The sequence below is a fragment of the Notothenia coriiceps genome, unplaced genomic scaffold (assembly GCF_000735185.1).
Source record: "Notothenia coriiceps isolate Sejong01 unplaced genomic scaffold, NC01 NC01_scaffold00031852, whole genome shotgun sequence".
NCBI classification, from domain to species: Eukaryota; Metazoa; Chordata; class Actinopteri; order Perciformes; family Nototheniidae; genus Notothenia; species Notothenia coriiceps.
The window spans coordinates 269,300-289,395 of record NW_011364553.1 but is presented as its reverse complement, the minus strand read 5'-3'; the positions used below and the strand labels follow the sequence as shown (position 1 = coordinate 289,395).

The 20,096-nt window shown below is 41.8% G+C and overlaps 2 protein-coding genes across 2 annotated transcripts; one reads left to right on the top strand and one right to left on the bottom strand.

Annotated features, from left to right (window-relative positions):
• The first annotated feature begins 12,190 nt into the window (after window positions 1-12,190).
• Window positions 12,191-15,957, top strand: LOC104960383 (hypoxia-inducible factor 1-alpha-like). The gene is made up of 7 exons (XM_010788401.1): window positions 12,191-12,458; window positions 13,292-13,536; window positions 13,795-13,917; window positions 14,002-14,249; window positions 14,328-14,427; window positions 14,522-14,612; window positions 14,758-15,957. Exons 1-7 carry the CDS (start codon window positions 12,191-12,193, stop codon window positions 14,925-14,927), a joined length of 1,245 nt encoding a protein of 414 aa, XP_010786703.1. The 3' UTR covers window positions 14,928-15,957.
• Window positions 15,958-16,028: 71 nt separating this feature from the next.
• LOC104960364 (serine protease HTRA2, mitochondrial-like) lies at window positions 16,029-19,725 on the bottom strand. The gene is made up of 8 exons (XM_010788376.1): window positions 19,046-19,725; window positions 18,490-18,694; window positions 17,784-17,978; window positions 17,556-17,588; window positions 17,076-17,184; window positions 16,901-16,970; window positions 16,701-16,796; window positions 16,029-16,492 (listed from the first exon to the last, which is right to left on the bottom strand). Exons 1-8 carry the CDS (start codon window positions 19,492-19,494, stop codon window positions 16,327-16,329), a joined length of 1,323 nt encoding a protein of 440 aa, XP_010786678.1. The 5' UTR covers window positions 19,495-19,725; the 3' UTR covers window positions 16,029-16,326.
• Between the last annotated feature and the right edge of the window lie 371 nt (window positions 19,726-20,096).

Genomic DNA, 20,096 nt, shown 5'->3' with positions numbered 1-20,096 from the left:
GCTTTCAGTAGACAGCAAAACATTACAACACATTTCAGATAAATAACAACTGAAAGTATTTAAAACATTCATTTGCTGAACATATCTAACATTAAAACTGAATACAAAAGGCACCGATAATGTTTCGAAGAGCAATATCTACCCATCTCTCTTTTATCTAACTCAAAAATATCACAGAGTGAACTATCATGATCTTTATGCGTAGAGGTTGTTACGCACCTTGTCATTGCGATCACGGTAAAAATCAATATATTGTGCAGCCCTAATAAGAATCCCTCAAAACTGCCATCTACTAGCTCAGGTTCCATATTAGATGAAGCGTTCGTCCAGGCATTTATCCAAGGTCTGGCTAATGGACTCTCAACACACTGTAAACAAGAACTTAAGTCCTGGCAGTGTTTTAAAAATGAAAAAAGAGGCAGACTTTAAAAGGACACATTGAATTGTTCAAGTTACTATACAAATGCTTATGTTATTTTATGGATTTCTCGATATGGAAAACCGTGACTTTCAAACCAGGAACTAAATGAGTTTTATTCGTAAAAGTGGGCATGTGTGAAGCTACGCCAACAGAAATAGACTGGCTAAATCTGCAACATAATAGTCAACATGAGTGCTGGTGCCATTATCTCCCTCTCTCACAACCACGACCTCATAACCTCAAATGCATTTGGCCAATGGAGCAGCATCAAAATGGATGGCAGTTCAAAAGTCCTTGGCTTTGAAATGTACACCTAATTGAAATTGATCTGTTGTGTACTTACAGCAACGGCCAAGGCCATGCTGTTATTTAAGGCTCTCTAACAATGTAGCCTCCTGAATATCAAATTGTCTGGCAGGGTAACAGACAGGTCTTTCATAGGGTAGAGAATAGGGAGAGTGTTTGGTTATGTGCCAAAACTTTACATCCAATAGAGATTTCAGATCAAATAAAAATACCGGACAATGGATTCAAATCTTCTCCAAAATGCATGGGTTCTTCCTAGGCCCATGCAGCACCTCAGAAGTCAGGCCACTAGTTCTTCCGTAACCATGCTTGTTAACAAACCAAACCAAGAAACAAAACATCCTTGAAAGAGGTAAAATAAGCGATAAGCTGAGTACAAACAGTGCAGAATGAAATTGATCACTTTCAACCTTAAGAATTCAAACCAAAAAACAAACAAACAAAGATGTAACCACTTAACCCATGTTGGATCTTTGCCCAACCACAATAGACCTCTTTCCTTGTTCATCTAATCCCAGTTTGACGAACAAAGGCCCACGGAAAAATATATGACCTAATTGAGGTTCTTGGTTGTGCATATACATACAATCCTCCCCCTCCTCTAAAACATGTTAATGTTTACTGTGATATAAACAAGTTTCAACCAAGTCTTCAATTACAGCCATACGTGTATACATTCATCCTCATGTTTGCATATTTGCCAATACCACACACAAATATTTGCAACATCTCCTGTCAATCCCAGGGGACGAGTCACTTTGAAAGGTGATCGCAGAGTAATGCAAACACCTTGGGATCGACATATTTCCTTTCTTTCAAATCTGACTTTGGCACTTACTTTAACAATATCACCTCCAACCTACATTCAAGTAAAGTAGTTAATGTGTCATCAGAGGGAAATGTATCACAAATGATTAACAAACCACGGTAGACAGGGACACTAAAAGTCCTCTTGCTATATCTAGTGGCTAAGCTTCTGATGATCTAATGTCAGACTAACTTCACACATTGTAATCGGCTGCCCTTCCACTGAAGGCTGATTGATTATTACAAATTATTTTCCGTTGTAGTGTCTGCAAGCCGTTGTGTCACATGCCTTCATGCAAATCCTATGCAAATGAATTAATCTGTAATATTCCTCTGCTGACAGGGACAGAGGAGAGACATGAACTAAGCCTACATTCAAACAGTAAAGTGTCTGAGTCCCTGCGTGTTATTACTACAATACAAACGATTCAGAGGGGAAGGAAACCTATTCAAACATACAGATCATAAAATAATTCAGAATGTAGATAAAAGCACAAACCCCTTAACCGTATCAAATGTGTCAAACGAAGCCCCGTGACAGAACGGTCACAATAAACCCACAAATAATTATGCAATAATCAGGCTGTAAGGTGCAAATGATGCCCTTGTGCTGACCAGAGGTGGTAAGTAGTGGAGTACAAATACTTCATTACTGTACTTAAGTACATTTTTCTGGTATCAGTACTTTACTACTACTACTACTTATTTTTCTGACGACTTTTTACTTTTACTTCTTACATTTGTAACACAATATACCTGTACTTTCTACTTCTTACATTTTCAAAACAGGCTGGTTACTTTACTTTGAATCTGTGTTTGGTGGCTTGATCATTATTATTTATTATTTAGAGTCATGGCGTGCCTATTGATTTTAACACGATCAGTGTATCCATCATTTCCTGGTCTTCTCTAAGCAAGAAAGACAAATGACAACTTTATCATTTTGCCGTTGTTCAACATCAAAACATTCATTAGCTGACAATGACATTATTGTTCTATTAATATAAAGTGAGGTCAGTTACTCTTTATAACAGTTGGTAGTTATGGGTACTTTACGTACATTTCGAAGCCCATACTTCTTTACTTTTACTTGAGTAAAGAAGTTTAGTCAGTACTTCTACCAGTCTTTTTAAACACGAGTATTTGTACTTCTACTTGAGCAAAGGACGTGGGGGGCGGGTAGCGTCTCGCAGCGGAGAAACTGTGACTCACTGTGACCCACTGGGATTGTGACGGCTGCTAGTGGAGCCTCGCAGCAACTCTGCTTTCTGCACCACAATCTGGTGCTGCTGAATTGGGACTACTCAGCGCCATATGGAGAGAATTATATATATATATATTCTATTATACGGCTGTGGGACTACTAAATGAGTGAGACTCAAATATCAGAAGTTCAGAACAAGTTTTAGTAGTTTTTATTTTAACTTAATTTACTTTACTCAGGCTCACAGAGAGGAAACCAGTTTTAAGATGTTGAAAAGTTCATTAAACATAAAAAGGCATTTCAAAGAAGTTGTGTTATTCTACATTTTTACACCAAGATTTTCTGATTTTACTGCAAATGTATATCGGTTATCGGTCTCCTTGATTACTAATAATCGGTATCGGCATCGGCCTTGAAAAAGCTATATCGGTCGATCCCTAATAACTACAGTAGCTACCGTGTGTATGACAATAAATCCTTTGAATCTTTCTTATTCAAACTGCTAACATTGCATAGTGTTGTCACAAAATAAAGCAGTGACCGCACTTGCACGTTGTTTTTCTTCCATGACGTTGATGGACGCACTCCTGACTCTGTAACAATGTGACAGACTTGCAACTGAATCAGATATTTAGTGAAAGGTCGGAGCCTCTATTAAAAAGTGTCCACTCAGTTTGTTAAAGCTCACCATTTGATTGTGTTTCCATTTGTTGAACATAAGCCAGCTGCCATTGCGCTCCCTTCCCTCTCCCCTTGGGTGCAATGCCTAGATTTTGTCTATTTCCGCTCCAGATCGTCCCTGGCCGACCCCCTGGACAGAGAGTATTGTGATCCGGCCCCCCTTGACGCCCCCCAACCTGCTCCCTCACCTGCCAGAGAGTTCATGATCAAACTCCGAAGGCGGGCAAGGTGAGCCTTTTCCCTCTACCCCCCGGTTTATTGCACCCAAGAAGCGTTGAGAGTTTCCTTCCTTTTTGCATGACCTGACCTCCTGTTTGTTTGGTCCCCGGCAGGTCTCAGTTGAGGAATGTGTAAGCCCATCAAGTAAAAGTTCTTCCGACCCGATCCTATGTTGTGGAGCTGGCCAAACAGGATCGTGGTGCTCAACCTACCCCCCATGTGAAGACTGCAACATCCCGCAACCGCCTCCCCCCCCAGGAGTCCCTCCCCACCGGGTTTATTCTTTTTAGGATATTTGGGAAGATAATCACGACCCAACTAATAAACCAGAACCTATAAAATAAGTTTCCCCATAGTACAGTTGGATCTCCCCATAGATACGTCATTGCCTATTGTATTAGCTTGTTCTCATTTCCTTTAAAATCCCCTCCCAACAAATGAGTTACGCCTGGATCAAACCCAGGGACTGATGAAGTCCATGAAGAATAAGCCCAGCCCTTTGCTGTCCTTATAAATGCCCTATTTGGAAGCCGGCTGTCCCAAAACACTGCCAATTTGTTTTTTGTCCTCATCTTTCTTCCCTTGTATTTTTATTTTTCATATGTAAAAATGATCATGTGTTTTTGTAGAATAATATGACCAGGAAGCCGTTTTTACCCAAAAAAAAAAACTTGGGATGTCATTCTAATCTGGCCCTATGCTAAATAAAGTGTTTGTAATTCAAGAGAAAGAATTGCCATTCTTCTGTACCTCTAGCATGGAGCGTCACATCCGTCACCAATGGTGCCAATGTTTGATGGCTTGTGTGATTTGGATTTGAAGGCTTGAGTTTAGTAGCCTCCAAATGATCTGGTCCTGTGAGCTCCAAACTGGAAGCTCTGCTGATGTGAGTTGACTGGCCCCTCTCCTGGTTTGGGATGGCTGCGTGGGTGGTGAGCTGATGGATATGCTGTGGAGCCAGCTTGAAGACCAAAGGTTACGAGTAACAAGTGCAAACCAAAGAATGAATTATTGCTCGAGCATGTCAAAGAATGACAGATGTCAGTGTTGACCCTCTGAGTTGGCTGAGAATCTGCTGGTTGCTCTTTTGGGTCAGGCCTTCCTAAAAGTCTAATACGTTTTACCTTCAAAAAATAGAAGAAAGCTTTTTTGTTTATGATTGTTAGTAAAGTAAAACAAAGTTAATCATAAACTGAAAGTGTCTGTCCCCAGGAAAACCACACTTTTTTATTTGTATTATAGTGATGTTATTTTAGTTCATTGGCCAAATAATTAATATGAAAGAAAGTGTAAGGCCATATTCCCTAAAATGCCTTTATTATGAATGTCATTACATTTGTAGTTGCTAAGTCCATACATGAAATGATTTAACAGAGTTTTGTACTCCGGTAAGGCTGAAATATCCACCAAATAAACCAAGAAGTTAATTATCGCTAATGAATCACAATGAGCCTTGACCTGTTTAGTGATACTTCATCCCCCCCCCCCCCCGCCCCCCCCCAACTAGACCAGAGAAGAAGTGGATTAGCGCTGCAGGGGCCCAGTAAGAGAGGTGTTCTCTGCAATGTCACCATGCATTTAACTGACCCATGATTTCCAAGCTGACCACAGCTACTGTGAAGATGAAACTGACAACCCACAGGTGATGAGTATTGAAATCCTTTAAAGCTGCCCATCGTGTTCAGTGGAGAACTACTCCTAAAGAGCAAGCGCGTACTGCACTTCGTGATGGATTGAGCGTGCCCCAGCATCGCCCCGCCTTCAGAACACTGCTGCCTGAGCGGCCTTAGCCTTCAATCCAGTCCACTGGCTGGACCATTCACCCAGAACAGTCCTGGAGGTGGATGGAGATGGGGAAAGGTAAGAAATGGGAACAGAAAGAGTCAAAAAATGGCTTGAGCTGCTTTGACATTTGGACCCTGAATGTCCAAACGCCGTCCAGAGAGAAAAGGGATTTTTTATATTTTTCAGTCCTGGGCATGGTAGTCCGGGGGGGGATACTGGCTCTTTTTAAATGCTTAGGGGAGGAGAAATAAAGAGTTTTTAGGAATTGGCTGTAAAAACAAAAACGCAGCCAATTAGAAAAAGCGAAACACAGAGANATACTGCATGTGGGTGCACACTTACATTCTCTGTCTTGCTGTTACATAAATTAATCACTGAGATATAATGAAGCTAACTTAATCTCATACATTCATGGGATTTATGTAACAGCAAGACAGAGAATGTAAGTGTGCACCCACATGCAGTATTTTTGTTTGTATATGCTATTGTAAATACTCCTGTTGTCTGCTGCGTTCAGACTCAAGTCTTGTGTGTGATGCCACATTCAGGACATTCAGTGTCCTTTTTTTAACAGAAGACTGTTGCTAGAAGCTGCAGCTAGACTGCAGAAGCATTATTTTTTTGTTTTTGAGGATGGAAGAATTTCACACACAGATATAGGGAGGCTAGACCTATACAATTCATTTAATTTGGTTTATAAATTAATGTCAATACATTTATGTTATTGATTTCTGAAGCACTTTCTAAATAATAAAAAGAGAGTTCATATGTATTTACTGCATGTATGCATTGATGAAAAATAAGCCATGTGCAGTAATATAGAAAATTGAGGATGCAACGCATTGGTATGAATCGTGATGCATCGGGATATCGAATTGAATCGAAGACAGGATAATCGTAATCGAATCGTGAGACCAGTGAAGATGCACAGCCCTACTTGGGATTGAAGGATCATTTTGCCCACTGGCATCAGCTTTAATGATAATTAAAAAAAAGTGTATACAGCAACCTAATGAGAAGAACAGACAGGTAAATATATGATATGGATCTATAATTAGATAAAATGTACGAATGTATTGTTAATCAGTGCATGACATTAAGGATTTTGGGAGATGGCCCTGTGGGCCATCTAAGCTAATTTACAGATGGCCCTGAGACAAATGCGCACGGATGAAATGGCACGAAGAGTTTGGGGGGCCTCCCCCTAGAAAATTTAGATTTTTGCAGGTCTTAGATGATGTCTGGTGCATTCTCTAGGCTGAATTATAAGATGAACCACCACAATATTATATTGTACAATTTCAAGTTTGTTTGTTCTTGTTTGTGTTTTCGCTTGCATGCCCTGCATAGCTATAAGAAATACTTAAGTTGTTTGTCAAGACACTTTCTTGTAAAAAAGTAGAAAACATTACATTCAGTTGTAACTGCCAAAATAAACATTATTTACACTATTATGGCCCCTGTTAAAAATGTTTGTAACGTTATCTACTGTAAGTTGGTTGAACGAATGCCTCCTCATCCGGAAGCTGACCGAGCAGACCCGAGCAGCAGTCGAGAGGAGCCGAGCGCATCCNCCTTTCAACATAAAATATTATGTTAAACACCCATTCCAGTTTAGAAAATATTAAGGTCGGATCTCTTTAACCGTGGGCTTTTTTTTTTTTTTGGTAGGTTTTAGTTTCCCTTGGGGACGTTTTGTTTTTAGGATTTTAAAGGGATCCCCCCGCCTTGCCCGGGGGGGGTTTTAATGGAGACAAGCACGGTGTAAAAAGGTAGGCAGCGGGTTTAAAAAACAAGAGTCCGCCGGGGGGTAGGGACCATTTAAATTCGGAATCTTGTTGCACCGGGGTGTTCCCCGGGGTGAGGAGGTTCTAAGGAACTTACAGGTTTTTATCCGTGACCTTAATGTTTTTACTTAAGCATGGTTTAAAAATACATCCGTAACTATCTGAAGAGCCGTTTATATATACAATGGGACCAGAACCAAAAGAAGAAAGAGTTAAATCCCCCAAACGGACCCCATTATTGGTTGAAAAAATTAATAGTTTAAAATTGACGTCGTCCCAACGTGACGGGTCAACCCCGGGTTTTTACTTTAAGAGGTAAGGGGGTTTCCAATCCCCCGGAACCACGTAGAAGGTTTGACCACGGAGGGTGCTTCAGCTAATGCTAATTAGGGGACAAGGGAAGGCTAAAGGTTTTAAAGGCTTTTATAGGGCTTTACGGGTTAAAGGGTGCTTTAAGGGGTTATGTTACCAACGTAGGGGGAGGGTTAAAGAAAGGGGAGATCATAATGACCCCGTGGGTTTACCGAATAAAAAAGGTAGTTAAGGTAATGGTTACGGGGGGTGGTCATTTATGGTTATACCGTTGAGGAGAAAAAAAAAATGAATAAAATCTTTTCAACCGAGTTTTCCTTTTTAAGGTTACTTTGTTAAGTTTTACAATAACCTGGGTTAAGTTTTGAAATATTTTGTTTAAAGTTCACTTAAAAACCAGTAATCCAAGATTTCGGAGGGATATAGCACACCCCACCTTTTTAAGAAAGGGTAGGGAGTTTTTTGTTTTTTTTTTATTTACGGAAAGACGTAAGATCGACGTTCCGGGGGAAGAGATCGGGGGGTTGTCAGGAAAGGACCAAAAAAATTTTTTTTTCCTGGTTGGAACTTTTTTAACAGGGGGACCTTTTACAAACCCTCCGGGGTAGTGGTCGTTGTTTCTGGGAAAACTTTCAGACTTGCGTCTTTCTTTGTTGTCCCCTCCATAACATTGTTTATCGGTTCACCCGCGCGCTGCTCGCCTCTTTTTTAATGAACTTTTGTAAACAACCCCGCCGCACCCGGTTAAATGTAAAAGGGCAAGAAGCAAGGAACGAAAAGACAAATTGTTTTTTTAGCTCCTACTCCATTTTTTACTCTTTTAATGTCCAGAAATCGGAAAAAAAGGTAATATAAGTTTTCAACCCCTGAATTTCGCAACCTTTATTATTTTGTTGGCCAAAAAAATAGTCCCGCAGGTGATAACGGAAAAGGTGAAAGTAAATTAAAAAGTCCGCTCCCCCGGCCCCCCCCCCCAAACCCCTTCCTTGCCTCCTTCCCCGGCCACTAAGCCCGCTTTTTTTCGGAAAAAAAAAAGAGGACGGGGCCCGAGTGTTTTAAATTTGTGTGGCATATTATGGAGCAGGACCGGGGTTTAACGGAAATCTCCCTTGTAAAGTTTATTTTTTTTGGAGCGGTTAGAGTTCCCCTGAAATTTAAATTTGGGTGGTTTTTTTTGGGGACCTTTTTTGTACTTAAACCCATTGCCGTTTAAAATTGAAAAAAACTTTTTTTTGGGTTATAAGGGGGGGGACCCAAAACCCAGAGAACTTCGGCGTTGGCCCTGGTCGGCCCTTTTTTCCAACCCCTAAGGTCTTCGCCCAAGGGAAGACGGGGGACCAAAAACCAAAGAACCTGGGACCCACCAAGGGAACAAAACCCCCACCCTCTTTTCCGTCTGGACCGAGGGGCACCCCACCACCCCACCCAGGCGGACCAACGGGGGCCGACAGGTTTTGCAAGAACAAAAGGGGACTAAGAGGACCCGCAGGTGGCTGGCTAAAACTTTTATAATTTTTCAACCCTGGGTCCTTTTTTTTTTTGGCAATATCGATTTTTTTCGGGGGCGCCGCCTTTTTTAGTTCCCTTTTCGGGGTTGCAATGGATGCGGATATTAGGCTTTAATAGAAGGCGGTAACCCGGGGTTTAGCTATGGGCTTTAGGAGGGTGCAGGGCGGTAGCGTTACGGTAGCCTTCTTTTGGGCTTTAATAAAAAGTTGTGGGATTTAGGCTTCTTCCCCCTTAAAAGGGGAATCGTTTTCCTGATTTTACGTTTTACCAAAGGGGTCAACTTACGTCTTGTTCACCAAGGGGTCAATGTATTTACACGCTATTATCTTTAAGGTTATAAAACCATAAATAATTAAAAAAAATTGACTGGGAAAAATGAAACCTGGGGACCCTTAAGTAAGTACTAGAAATTGTGGGTTTGTTTACAAGTCAAATGTCGACCGAAAAAAAACCTTATGCTAGACCAAAGTAACTTTTGTACCCCACAAGCCGCAATGTTCAAAACCACCCTTTTTCTAACCCCTGGTAAAGGACTCGTTTTACAAAAACCCCAAAAAACGGGGGTCTCGGCTTCTCTTTCTTAAACCCTTTTCTTTCCCTCTTGGGGTCGGTCACCCACCCCTCTTTGGCCTCCGGGGGGAAAGTCGGAAACCAATGCAAACAAAAGGATCACCCCGGCATTTTGTTAAAAAATACGAAAAAAAGTTGACAAAATAACCCATTGAAACAAACCCACCTTTGATTAAAAGTTTTAAAAAATGGATTAAACCCGGGAAATACCCCAAGTCCCCCCCCCTTGGGGTATTACTTAGGGGTTACCGTTTGTTTCCCCCTTTACGTTGGAAGTTCTTGAAAACAAACATCGGTTGCTCAACCCACCTTCATACCCCAAAACTTTTGTTTACCCTTTAAAAAACACAAAAAACTTTACACCCAAGTGGGAACAATCTTGGTTTCCCATTACACTAAATTTATAAAAACCCAAAAAACAGATTAACCCCAAATTAAGCAAAGAAAAGGACCGGAACATTCCTTTTTTGATACTATGATGTCTCCAGGGGTTGGGGGGAAGGCGGGGCACTAAACCTTTCCAGGTTACCCTAGGGGTTTAAGTTCGCCCAATTAACAAAGAGGGTCAAAAAGAAACAAAAAAGAGTGTAGAACTTCTGGGGACATGTTTGGCATTGTTAATTTAATGTGCTGGAACTTTATAATTTCAATGAGGAATTAGGGGGAGTTTTAATCATTCGGGTATTGTAAGGGGAAGGAACGTTCATGACAAAATGCCCCGGGTTCGGGTTCTGTAAATTTTAGGGTAAATTATTATTTACAAAAAAGGGGTATTCAAACAGACAAGTTAGACAGAACCCACAAAAAAATTTTTTGTTTTTAATGGGGAATCTTCGTCGTTTTCTTTAATCCCTTTTTGGTATGGTAAACCAACCCAATTTGAAGGGGGCTAAATTTCCAAAAACTTTCTATAAATAAGAATTTAATCCTAAAGTCAAACACGTAGCAGTTCAAGAAAATCGTTTTTTTAAAGGCTAAAATTTAGTGGGTTTAAAAATTGTTTTGACCAACAATATTTTGGACGGGGGTTCAGACCCCTTCCAATTTTGGCAAGGGGTTTGTGTTTTTGAATTTCTTAAAACAAATCGGTTTGTTCTTCGAGTTGTCGTAGATTTCAATTTTATTCTTCATTTCACTTGTTCTTGTTTGTGTTTGCTCGCTTGCATGCCCTGCATAGCTATAAGAAATACTTAAGTTGTTGGTCAAGACACTTTCCATCTGATGAAAAAGTAGAAAGCATTACATTCAGTTGTAACTGCCAAAACAAACATTTACACTATTATGGCCCCTGTTAAAAATGTTTGTAACGTTATCTACTGTAAGTTGGTTGAACGAATGCCTCCTCATCCGGAAGCTGACCGAGCAGACCCGAGCAGCAGTCGAGAGGAGCCGAGCGCATCCGCGAAGCATACACAATGGCGACGTCAGAGTTCCCGTTGGCCGGCAAATCTAAATCTCTTCGGTCACAATAATTTCCCTTTAGCACAATACCGCTTCAGTTGCGCCACTTATGTGACAGACAAGAAGAGTATGTGACAGACAAGAATAGTCAATTCTAATGTCTAACACTTAATGTGGAGAAAGAGATGTCCTGTATGGGTTGATTGTGCGTTGATCTGTTGGTAATGCCTCGGGGTTCCGGTGGGCATGTAAACAAATGCATAATGCTGCGCTATACTTTGTGGCCTCACCCAGTTGCATAGCGACGCTTATTGTTTAGGTGTCTTGATAAGCAGGTAGTCATATCATTAGCTAGATCTGATCGATATGGACATAAACGCGAGTGAAGTCTAATCTGGCGGGAGAGAGATCAGCTGCTGCTGACGAGTCGACACGCAGCTCTGCATGATCACCTGCAGCGGTGAGCGGAACAAAACACACTTAGCTATTTTAATTACCTCTCAAACTACCTAAACTAGTTATTATGTTTGTTTTATGTCGGTTCACTCATTACTGGATCCGCGAGCAGCATGATACTGACGGGCTGTCAGGAGAGGGAGAGAGCACTCCGTTTATTCCCGTGTTATTATAATAAGTTACTGTACACTTTTGAATAATGTAGTCTAGTTAATCTACTATAATTGGTTTGTTTAATAACGAATCATATCAATTTGTTTTAAAGCTAAATAAATAACAAAGAAGACCTTTGACCAACACTTTTCTAATTTTGTCCGGAAGATTTCAACTTTAACGGACAAAGAAAAAAAAAACTGAAACTCTGGCGCGAATATTTTCTTCCCCAGATCCTTCCTGCTACCAATGTAGTACTTTCCTGGGGAGTAAATGGTTCNTTCGAGAGCTTTGCGGTTCCACCGGCTAGCAGGGACGGTAGATAAAGACGGCTTTGGCCTTTGAGCTGTGGTTAATCCAAGAAAATGGTAGGTAGAGGGTTTTCATTTCCTAGGTAAGGCCTGGGGACTTGTTTGGGGGGGTGGGGAGAGGGGAGTGCAAGGGAGCCCCATTTAAATCCCGATAAGAACCAAATTTTAACCTTCTGTTTAAAGGATTTGTTAGCAGGCCGATGACGGAGTGTTTGGTTGTTGGAGGGAAGTGTTTTAGGGGGAATGAGTTTAGTGTCCTGTTTAAAGGATGGTCTCCTCTGTCGATGACTGTTCCGGAAGTTCAGTAGATTTGGGGGGATTCTGGCCTAAAGGGAGCAGAGGGGGGAGCAAGAAGAAACCACCCGCCCACACACAGCACGACAGCACGCGACGACACAACACACACCCGACAAAGAACCACGACACCCGAACCAGCATACGACTGCTGAAGAGCAGAGGAAGCGAGGAGATCAACAGAACTGAGCTTGACTTACCTGGTGGATTTCGCCGCCCAGAGAGGGAAGGCCGGATCAACCGTGAACCACTTGCCAACTCACTGTCGTAGCTCGCTTCAGGGAAGCTGGAACTCTGCTGTATAAGAGATTGTGATCATTTTGAAGATCGGGCTCTTGTTTGAGTGGTGCTGCGGCCGGGCCGGTCGCTGGAGAGCGAGCTCACAGCAGGTCGTAGGAAAGCCTGGAGCGGGCGGGGGGCTGAGTACTCTGGCAGGAGGCCTTCGTGATTAGGAGATTGGGTGATGTATTTGTATGTTTTACCATTAAAGCAGATTATTGTTTAACTTGTATTCTGGTGTTTCTTAATCCCTTCCTTTTTACGAATTTACCCAGCTTATCAAACGACACGCGGAGACAAGGTTGGTTTTAAACATCCTCCAAATCTCCAACAGTGTGTCGGCCACGCTAATAATTTCTGATGGGCTGGGCGAATTGCAAACCACGAAAGGTTTTGTGAAGCCGCCATTTTATTTGCTTGCATTAGCCCAGCGCACCAACGTAGAGAGACTAACTTATGGCAACACAAAAGAATACATGGGAGCGGTGGAGTGATGAGGAGGTGTCGGCGCTTCTGGCGATTCACTCGGAAGATGCGACCCAGCGGCTTCATTTTGATGGGTGATTAATCGCCGCAGCGAGCATTACCTGCCACTCTGATCCACTGACCCCCCCCTCACACACGCATGCACACACACATTCTTACACAAACAGAAAGTCACGATACATGCGGCTTCATTTGCCTAATCCTCCCTCTGGGACTTATTCCGGTGTGAACGCGATCTGCTTTAGTTCATCAGAACCAAAGAGTTCTGATGGCGCCTTATGAGTTAAACTTCTCCCCAGCAGTTAATAAGGGTTTATACACTGGGTGATCGATTCTAACCTCCCTCTCTCTCCTGATACAGATTCAGAGATCCAGCTGGTGAAGGAGGTCCCCCTCTACAACGATGTAATGCTTCCCTCCACCAGTGACAAGCTGGCTCTGCCTCTCTCCACTCTGCCGCCGTGCGAGCCCCTCCATGTCAGCACCATCAGCTCTGAGGCTGCCAAAGCTGAGAGCTTTCCGTCCAGCACCTTCACCAGCCTCAGATCAGCAGAGGTCAGACACTCAATTATTGTCACACACTTTTTCTCCACTTACTGTTACTATGAACAGCTTGTAATATAAACAAATAGAGTAGTAGATATAAACTAATTCTGTAAACTTTATATTTCGCAATTGCCATTATATTAACAATTAACATATGATGTTCGAAGCCTTCAATGTGCTTGAATGTTACTGTTTGTAGTTGTATGAACCCTTCACTTACGAATATGTAGTGAGAAGTGAATGACCTTGGACTTCTTTTCTCTTTAGGCTGGCAGTCTCATGGACTTTTGTTTCCCCATGGACTCGGAGATGAAATCAGATTCCAAACTAGACTTTGTGGAGAAGCTGTTTGCCATTGATACAGATCCCAAGAACCTCTTCACCACACAGGTAACAATGCCAGGAGATTTTTTTTTAAATGAAACACTAAAGGTTTCTGCCTTCTGATTCTATCCTCTTTTTTCTCCCATGAAGGCGATGGAAGACTTAGATCTGGAGATGCTGGCTCCCTACATCCCCATGGACGATGACTTCCAGCTGCGCAGCCTGACCCCAGAGGAGCCTCTCTCCTGTGGGCCTGTCAAATCCCTGCAGAGCTCTCCAATCCACATCACACAGGACATCCACAGCTATCCCTTCTCCCCGGTCAGTGCACCAGGCAGCCGCACAGCGTCCCCAGCACTTCTCAGGGCCCCTCAAACGGCCCCCATAATTGCTATGAGGTAAGTCCCCAAAATGCACAACATGTGTTGCTTTGTAATGTTTTTTTGTGTTTGCTAATAACCATTACTGTGCCGCAGGACCCCACAGCTGGACAAAGAAGTCTCGCTCAGGACCCTGGCAGCCCAGAATGCACAGCGCAAAAGAAAAATGGGTGACATAAAAGAGATTATTGGACAGGTAACGCCCCAACATTCAAATGTGTTTTTCATCGAACCTACTTTATGTGTTCAGATGGAGATATTGAGTGTCATTTTGTTGATGATTTTCCTAGGGTACTTTGCCCCAGGAACAAGTGGAGCAGGGCAAAAAGCTGAAGGCCTCAGAGTCAGGAACAACCAGGACCATACTCCTGCTGCCTTCAGGTGATTCATACAGATCGGAGATAAATACTTAAGTCTGTTTTTTTATATACAGACCAAGGGGCAACCTAGGGCTTTTAAACAGCATACAGTGTAAGCACTAAACATTAATAGAATCATAACTCTTTAATATCTCGTTCTTCCTCAGACATGGCGAGCCGTCTGCTGGGCTGCACATCGGAGAACACCAGTTCCCTCTTCAGCCTGCCACATCTGACCCGCGACGACTGCGAGGTGAACGCCCCGCTGCAGGGCCGCCAGTGCCTGCTGCAGGGAGAGGAGCTGCTGTGCGCTCTGGACCATGTCAATGTCATCTAACTTCAATTGGAGTCTCTGCCCACTGCTGGACACTACAATTTCTCCCTCATATTGTCACTCCCTCTGCGTGCGTGACCCTAAATGTCCCCCCCCCCCACTGACCCTTATTTATGTATCTGTATGAGTTTGACTATAGTCCGCTGTTCGTGCACCCATGTGATATCTGCAGCATTCCACCGTGACAAACACCATGGCAGCATCTTGGTTTTGGTGCAAGGGGTTCAGGCATCACAAGATGTCCAAATGTCGTTTTTATTGTTTTTGTCTTTCCTCTCTTCCCGGGGAGTCTCTCAGCACACAACGCCTCGACAGATGACCCTTTTCCAGCAGCTCACCACAGACCCTGGCACTACTGCCAGCAGTGTATTGTAAGCTTCAGTCGCACAATTTATATTTTCTTAAAAATAAAAATATTACCAGCAATATATATTATGCCTTTTTAAAGTCGTTCTAATGGGATTTGAACCATTTTATTTTTCCTCCCATACTTGTATGTTGTAGTACTCGTACTTAACAAGATGTCTTTAGTCCAGAAAGTATGAACATATTTTTTAAACCGTAGGTGGTTTGAATGTTATCTCCATTTAATAGCTATCAGTTTTTTAGGTAATTTAATTGTGTAGCAGTCCAGTACATGTCACTTTATTACTTTACTGTAAGTGTGTGTTACTGTACATTTACCAGGGAAAATTGTATTTACTCAGTTGGGCTTCACAGCTTCTTAGTCTCAAGGTGAAATCTGAGAGTAAGCGCCTCACTTTGGTTTTTAATTGCTTCTCATCATGGAGAATTAGCATTTTTTTTTCTCTAACGTGAATTCATGTTTTTAGTTTATACTGTGCGTGACATACTCAAACCAGTATGTTAAAATAAGTGGGATATTCATATTTGACTTGTGTGATCACTATCATGTTAGCAATTGTGAGTTGTCAAACTTGTTGGCTCAGTTTAATACCATTGATCCATGCCATATTATTGGGTCGCTCATGCTTCTTGTTGCCGTCGAATATTAAATGGCTTGTATGGGGTATATTGTTTCAGATTTCCTTTTTTCACAAACACTGTATTTTGGGCTCTGAAAACAAATCATTACATGACTAGTTTAGGCACATTTTCTAGCGGTAGAAAACATATTTATTGTACTGTGGGAAACCGGTGAATAAATACTGGACCAGCATTAAAGCCTTTAGGTGCTGGCAGGTTACGACGATTCAAACTGTTTGATTCTAGAAATGACATCAAATCATTATTTAGTAAACAGCCTTGTAGAGAAAGACAGTTTCAGGCAATACATACTTTCATTTGAGGTATCAACAAAATATTTAACAAAAGTCCTCAAATGCTAGAGCTCAAGATCAAACATTACAACATGTATTAATCATGTGACCCTCTGAAAGAATCACTCTGTGAACTCTGGAGTAATTTGCAGTCGAAGCCGCTTCTGTCCTCTCTGCACCACCATGGTGATTTCGTCGCTGCTGCGGACAGCCTTGTAGATCTCCTCTGAGGTGTTCACCTTCACTCCATTAATCTCCAACACCACGTCTCCTGGTAGCATGCCAGCTCTGAAACAAGGGCCACAGTATTATGGGTTGGCAGCAACATATACATGCTAAATTCATTGCCTACTATAGAAAACATTGCAAAGCTCCACCTCCAACCAGGGGTAATCAGCATATGTATAAATAAAAATTCAATTTATTCTCGGAAACGTTCTAGGTTTTCCACACTCACGCTAGAATGGTAAGTCATCTACATCCACAGTCTGCTTACCTGTCGGACGGGGAGCCCATGATTACTCTGTGAATCAAGATGCCGTGTGTCACGTCAGGGAAGGATGGGTCTCTCAATTTCAACTCTGCGATGATGCTGGAACAAATGGAAAAACAGAAACATTTCAGTTTGGACCCAGCGCTGCTGTAACTCCTCGACTAGGTTTTTTCTGCAGCCCGTCCTGCTTGTTAAGCGTTTACCTCGGCGTCAGGGTCAGCATCATCACGCCAATGTACCGCCGCTTCGTCTCTGACTCGCCAGACCAAGTATCTGGAAGAGGATGCACAAAAACAGGAAGTGTAAAACCTTTTTTTGCTTTCTAAAGAGGAAACAGTTGAATGCTACAGAGAACAGTTTTGAGATTCTGATTCTTACTCTTCTTTTTTGATGCTTGATCCAGAAAGAGTTGCAGGCGGTCAGATGGAATAGCAAAGGAGATTCCGGCTGTGACCTTCATCGTGTTTATACCAATGACTTCACCATCCTAATTACAGCAGAGATAACATTCAGATTGCATGTTATGGCTATCAAAGTCCAGTTAGGTTAAGAAACGTGTGAAGTGTCATTGAAAGGGATGTTTTTTCAAGTTGGTAGGAAGCTACTTGTATTAATTAAAACAATTAAAAACGTTTTAAAGGTTATGCTAATTACACATCATCCCCACACTCAGTTAACATATCCTGTAACAATAAAAAGTTACCCTAATGCAACGGGAAGTGAAATAAAGAGGGTTCTTTCATGTAGCATTTACAACTGTCACAACACTACGTTTAAATCACTAAAAGTCAAATCTAAAGCCACAAACAGAACAGGTTTGGTGATGATGAACATTTAAAGTTTGAATCTGAGACTCACCAAGTTAATCAGGGGACCTCCAGAATTTCCAAACTGCAGAACAGAAAATCAAAGCATGACGTTAATATGAGACATTTCAGAGTCACAGAACTTCTTCTTAGCGAGCGTGGGTTTTTGCTGACCCCATTGTTCATAACATTTATGTGTCAGCGTAACAACATACAGTCAAAGCAATATGTTTTTGTGTACATTTATATCCTTTTAGTACAATGGCAGCAGGAAACTCACATCAATAGCTGCATCAGTCTGGATGTAGTCCATGTTGGAGTTGGACAGACCCAGCTCCTTGCTGCCTCTCTGTACCGAGCTGACGATTCCTGACGTGATTGTATTCCTTAAAGCAAACGGGCTCCCCATGGCAACCACAAACTCTCCTTGTCGAATGTCAGATGAGCGACCGAGGCTGAGCGTTGGTAAAGGATTCTGCATTTAGGGTAGGCGGAGAGATAGCGATTAATAGACACATCCACACTGCTCGTAGGTCAGTCGTACATCAAGGGGATAAAGCTTACTATTTCATCAATTGGCCTGATGCTCCTATCATGCAAGTGTCCTGCCTTTTTTATAAATATAACAGTAATGCTTTTGAAAGGGTGAAAACATAGTATTGCTATAGTGGTTTTTAAGTAGAGCTTGTAATTCTCAGGCAAAGATGGAGTACAGCATTGAGACTATTTAACTGAAGACAAAGAAAATACAATGATCTGACGTATCTTATGATCTTGACCATTAGACAGGCTGAAATCATGAAATCATGTTAATACCAAGTGCAATGGCTGAATTGCCATTTTCTTGTGTTCTTTCTCTTAACTGTTATTACTTCTAAATGATCTGATCCTGTCTAAATGATCTGATCCTGTCTGTTACAGTGATGTAAGCACTTCCAGTGAGGTAAACAAATAAACAACATAAAATTATTTAAGCAGTTGTTTACCCTTGCAGTGATTTTAATGGTGGCAATATCTGCTGCTTGATCAACATCTTGCACAGTGGCATTGTACGTGTCCCCGTTGGTGAGCTTCACACGGACGCCTCTCTTGTTGGCCACAACATGAGCATTGGTGACGATGAGACCGTCACTGCTGATGATGAAACCAGAGCCATTTGACACAGGGACTTCTCTTCCTGAAAATGGGTGTCTGTAAAACAGTAACAGTAGTTTATTTATTCAGCCTGGAAAGGAAATTCATTAATAAGTTAATCTGCACAGAGAGAGGAATACAAAACATTATTTTAGCAATTAAGAAACATGCAGCTTCTTCAAGATGTTGGTAAACAGGACCTACCTTAAGGTATGTATCAAGTTCTCTGATAGATAGTGTGCTACAATATTCTAAAAGTACATTATTGCTTAATAATTCTCATCAATACCCATGTTGTTTTTCCTTCCATTATTGTATTGTTGAAGCTTATTATCATTGTGTGTTTTTTTTAAAAACACGGTTGAACAACATGCACCACGAAGGAAAACAGTCTTTAACTCAACTCACCTGCCCACGATTTCAATGTACACTACAGCTGGATTAGACTTTTCCACCACATCTGCAATAAAGTTGTATTTATACCGGGGGGTGTCGGGTTTAAAGGGAGAGGCACAGTGAGCTGATGGCAGGGTGAGTCCAAGAAGCCGCCCGGATAAAGACACTCTTCCGTCCTCTACATGTTCATCTGTTCGACTGTCCAGAAGAGCCACAGCGCAGAGTCCCAGCCCCACAGAGAGTGACCGCAGCAGGGGAGAGCTGCTGCTGTCCTGACCGCTTCTCCTGTCCCGCTCCACACTGGGTCTCCTGTCGAGGTCCCCCTCTCTGCGGTTACATGTCACCACAGAGGACACCCGGCTCACTGTCCTCTCGGCCAAAGAGTTTAATCCCCGGCTTTGACACCGAGTGTGTCTCCTTAGTGCGGAAAAGAGACACATACTGAGAGGAGTTGCTGCCATGTTGCATCACTTGAGTCACACCGGCTCAGGAGTTTTCAAACAGCGAAACAACACTGTATATCCAAATATATTGAAAGTAATAACAGTCCGCTTTGTTTAAATTGTTAAAGTTGCACTGCTTGTATAAATTAAAAACAATACAGGACATGTTCTTCCTGTGAAGTTCACTGTTCTACTGGCGAGCTAACTGACTGACAACCAGCGGCGACCGCTGAAAAATAAACAAGCTCACCCGGAAGTGTGACTTGACCCGGAAATCGAAAAGTAAAAAAACAAAGACATTTTTTTAATGAACAATAATCAATCTTTAACATAAAAAAAGGGTAGCCTACATTGCATACTTAGTTATATTGATCAGTGGAGAAGATAGCTACATTGAACCAAGTCGTATAGAATAAAATAAAATAACACCAATGACATACTACTATGACTTTTCTCATATTTTTCGACATATTATACTCTTGCATTTTTCATATTTGTTGACGTTGTAAACTATGACTTTTTTTTCAACATGAGACTTTGTTTTCAAATACTATGACTGATTTTCCAACTTCATGAAATAGCATGCTATTACTTTTTAAAATATCTTTCCACATATTAAA

What these genes read in the sequence shown, in the direction of transcription:
- LOC104960383 (XM_010788401.1), top strand. Translation starts at nt 12,191, where the DNA reads ATGGTCTCCTCTGTCGATGACTGTTCCGGAAGTTCAGTAGATTTGGGG. An exon ending in GAGGGAAGGCCGGATCAACC is followed by an intron (nt 12,459 to 13,291) that starts GTGAACCACTTG and finishes GCAGTTAATAAG; the next exon opens with GGTTTATACACTGGGTGATC. An exon ending in CCAGCCTCAGATCAGCAGAG is followed by an intron (nt 13,537 to 13,794) that starts GTCAGACACTCA and finishes TTTTCTCTTTAG; the next exon opens with GCTGGCAGTCTCATGGACTT.
- LOC104960364 (XM_010788376.1), bottom strand. Translation starts at nt 19,494, where the DNA reads ATGGCAGCAACTCCTCTCAGTATGTGTCTCTTTTCCGCACTAAGGAGA. An exon ending in CCATTAAAATCACTGCAAGG is followed by an intron (nt 17,979 to 18,489) that starts GTAAACAACTGC and finishes CCCTAAATGCAG; the next exon opens with AATCCTTTACCAACGCTCAG. An exon ending in ATGCTGACCCTGACGCCGAG is followed by an intron (nt 16,797 to 16,900) that starts GTAAACGCTTAA and finishes CATTTGTTCCAG; the next exon opens with CATCATCGCAGAGTTGAAAT.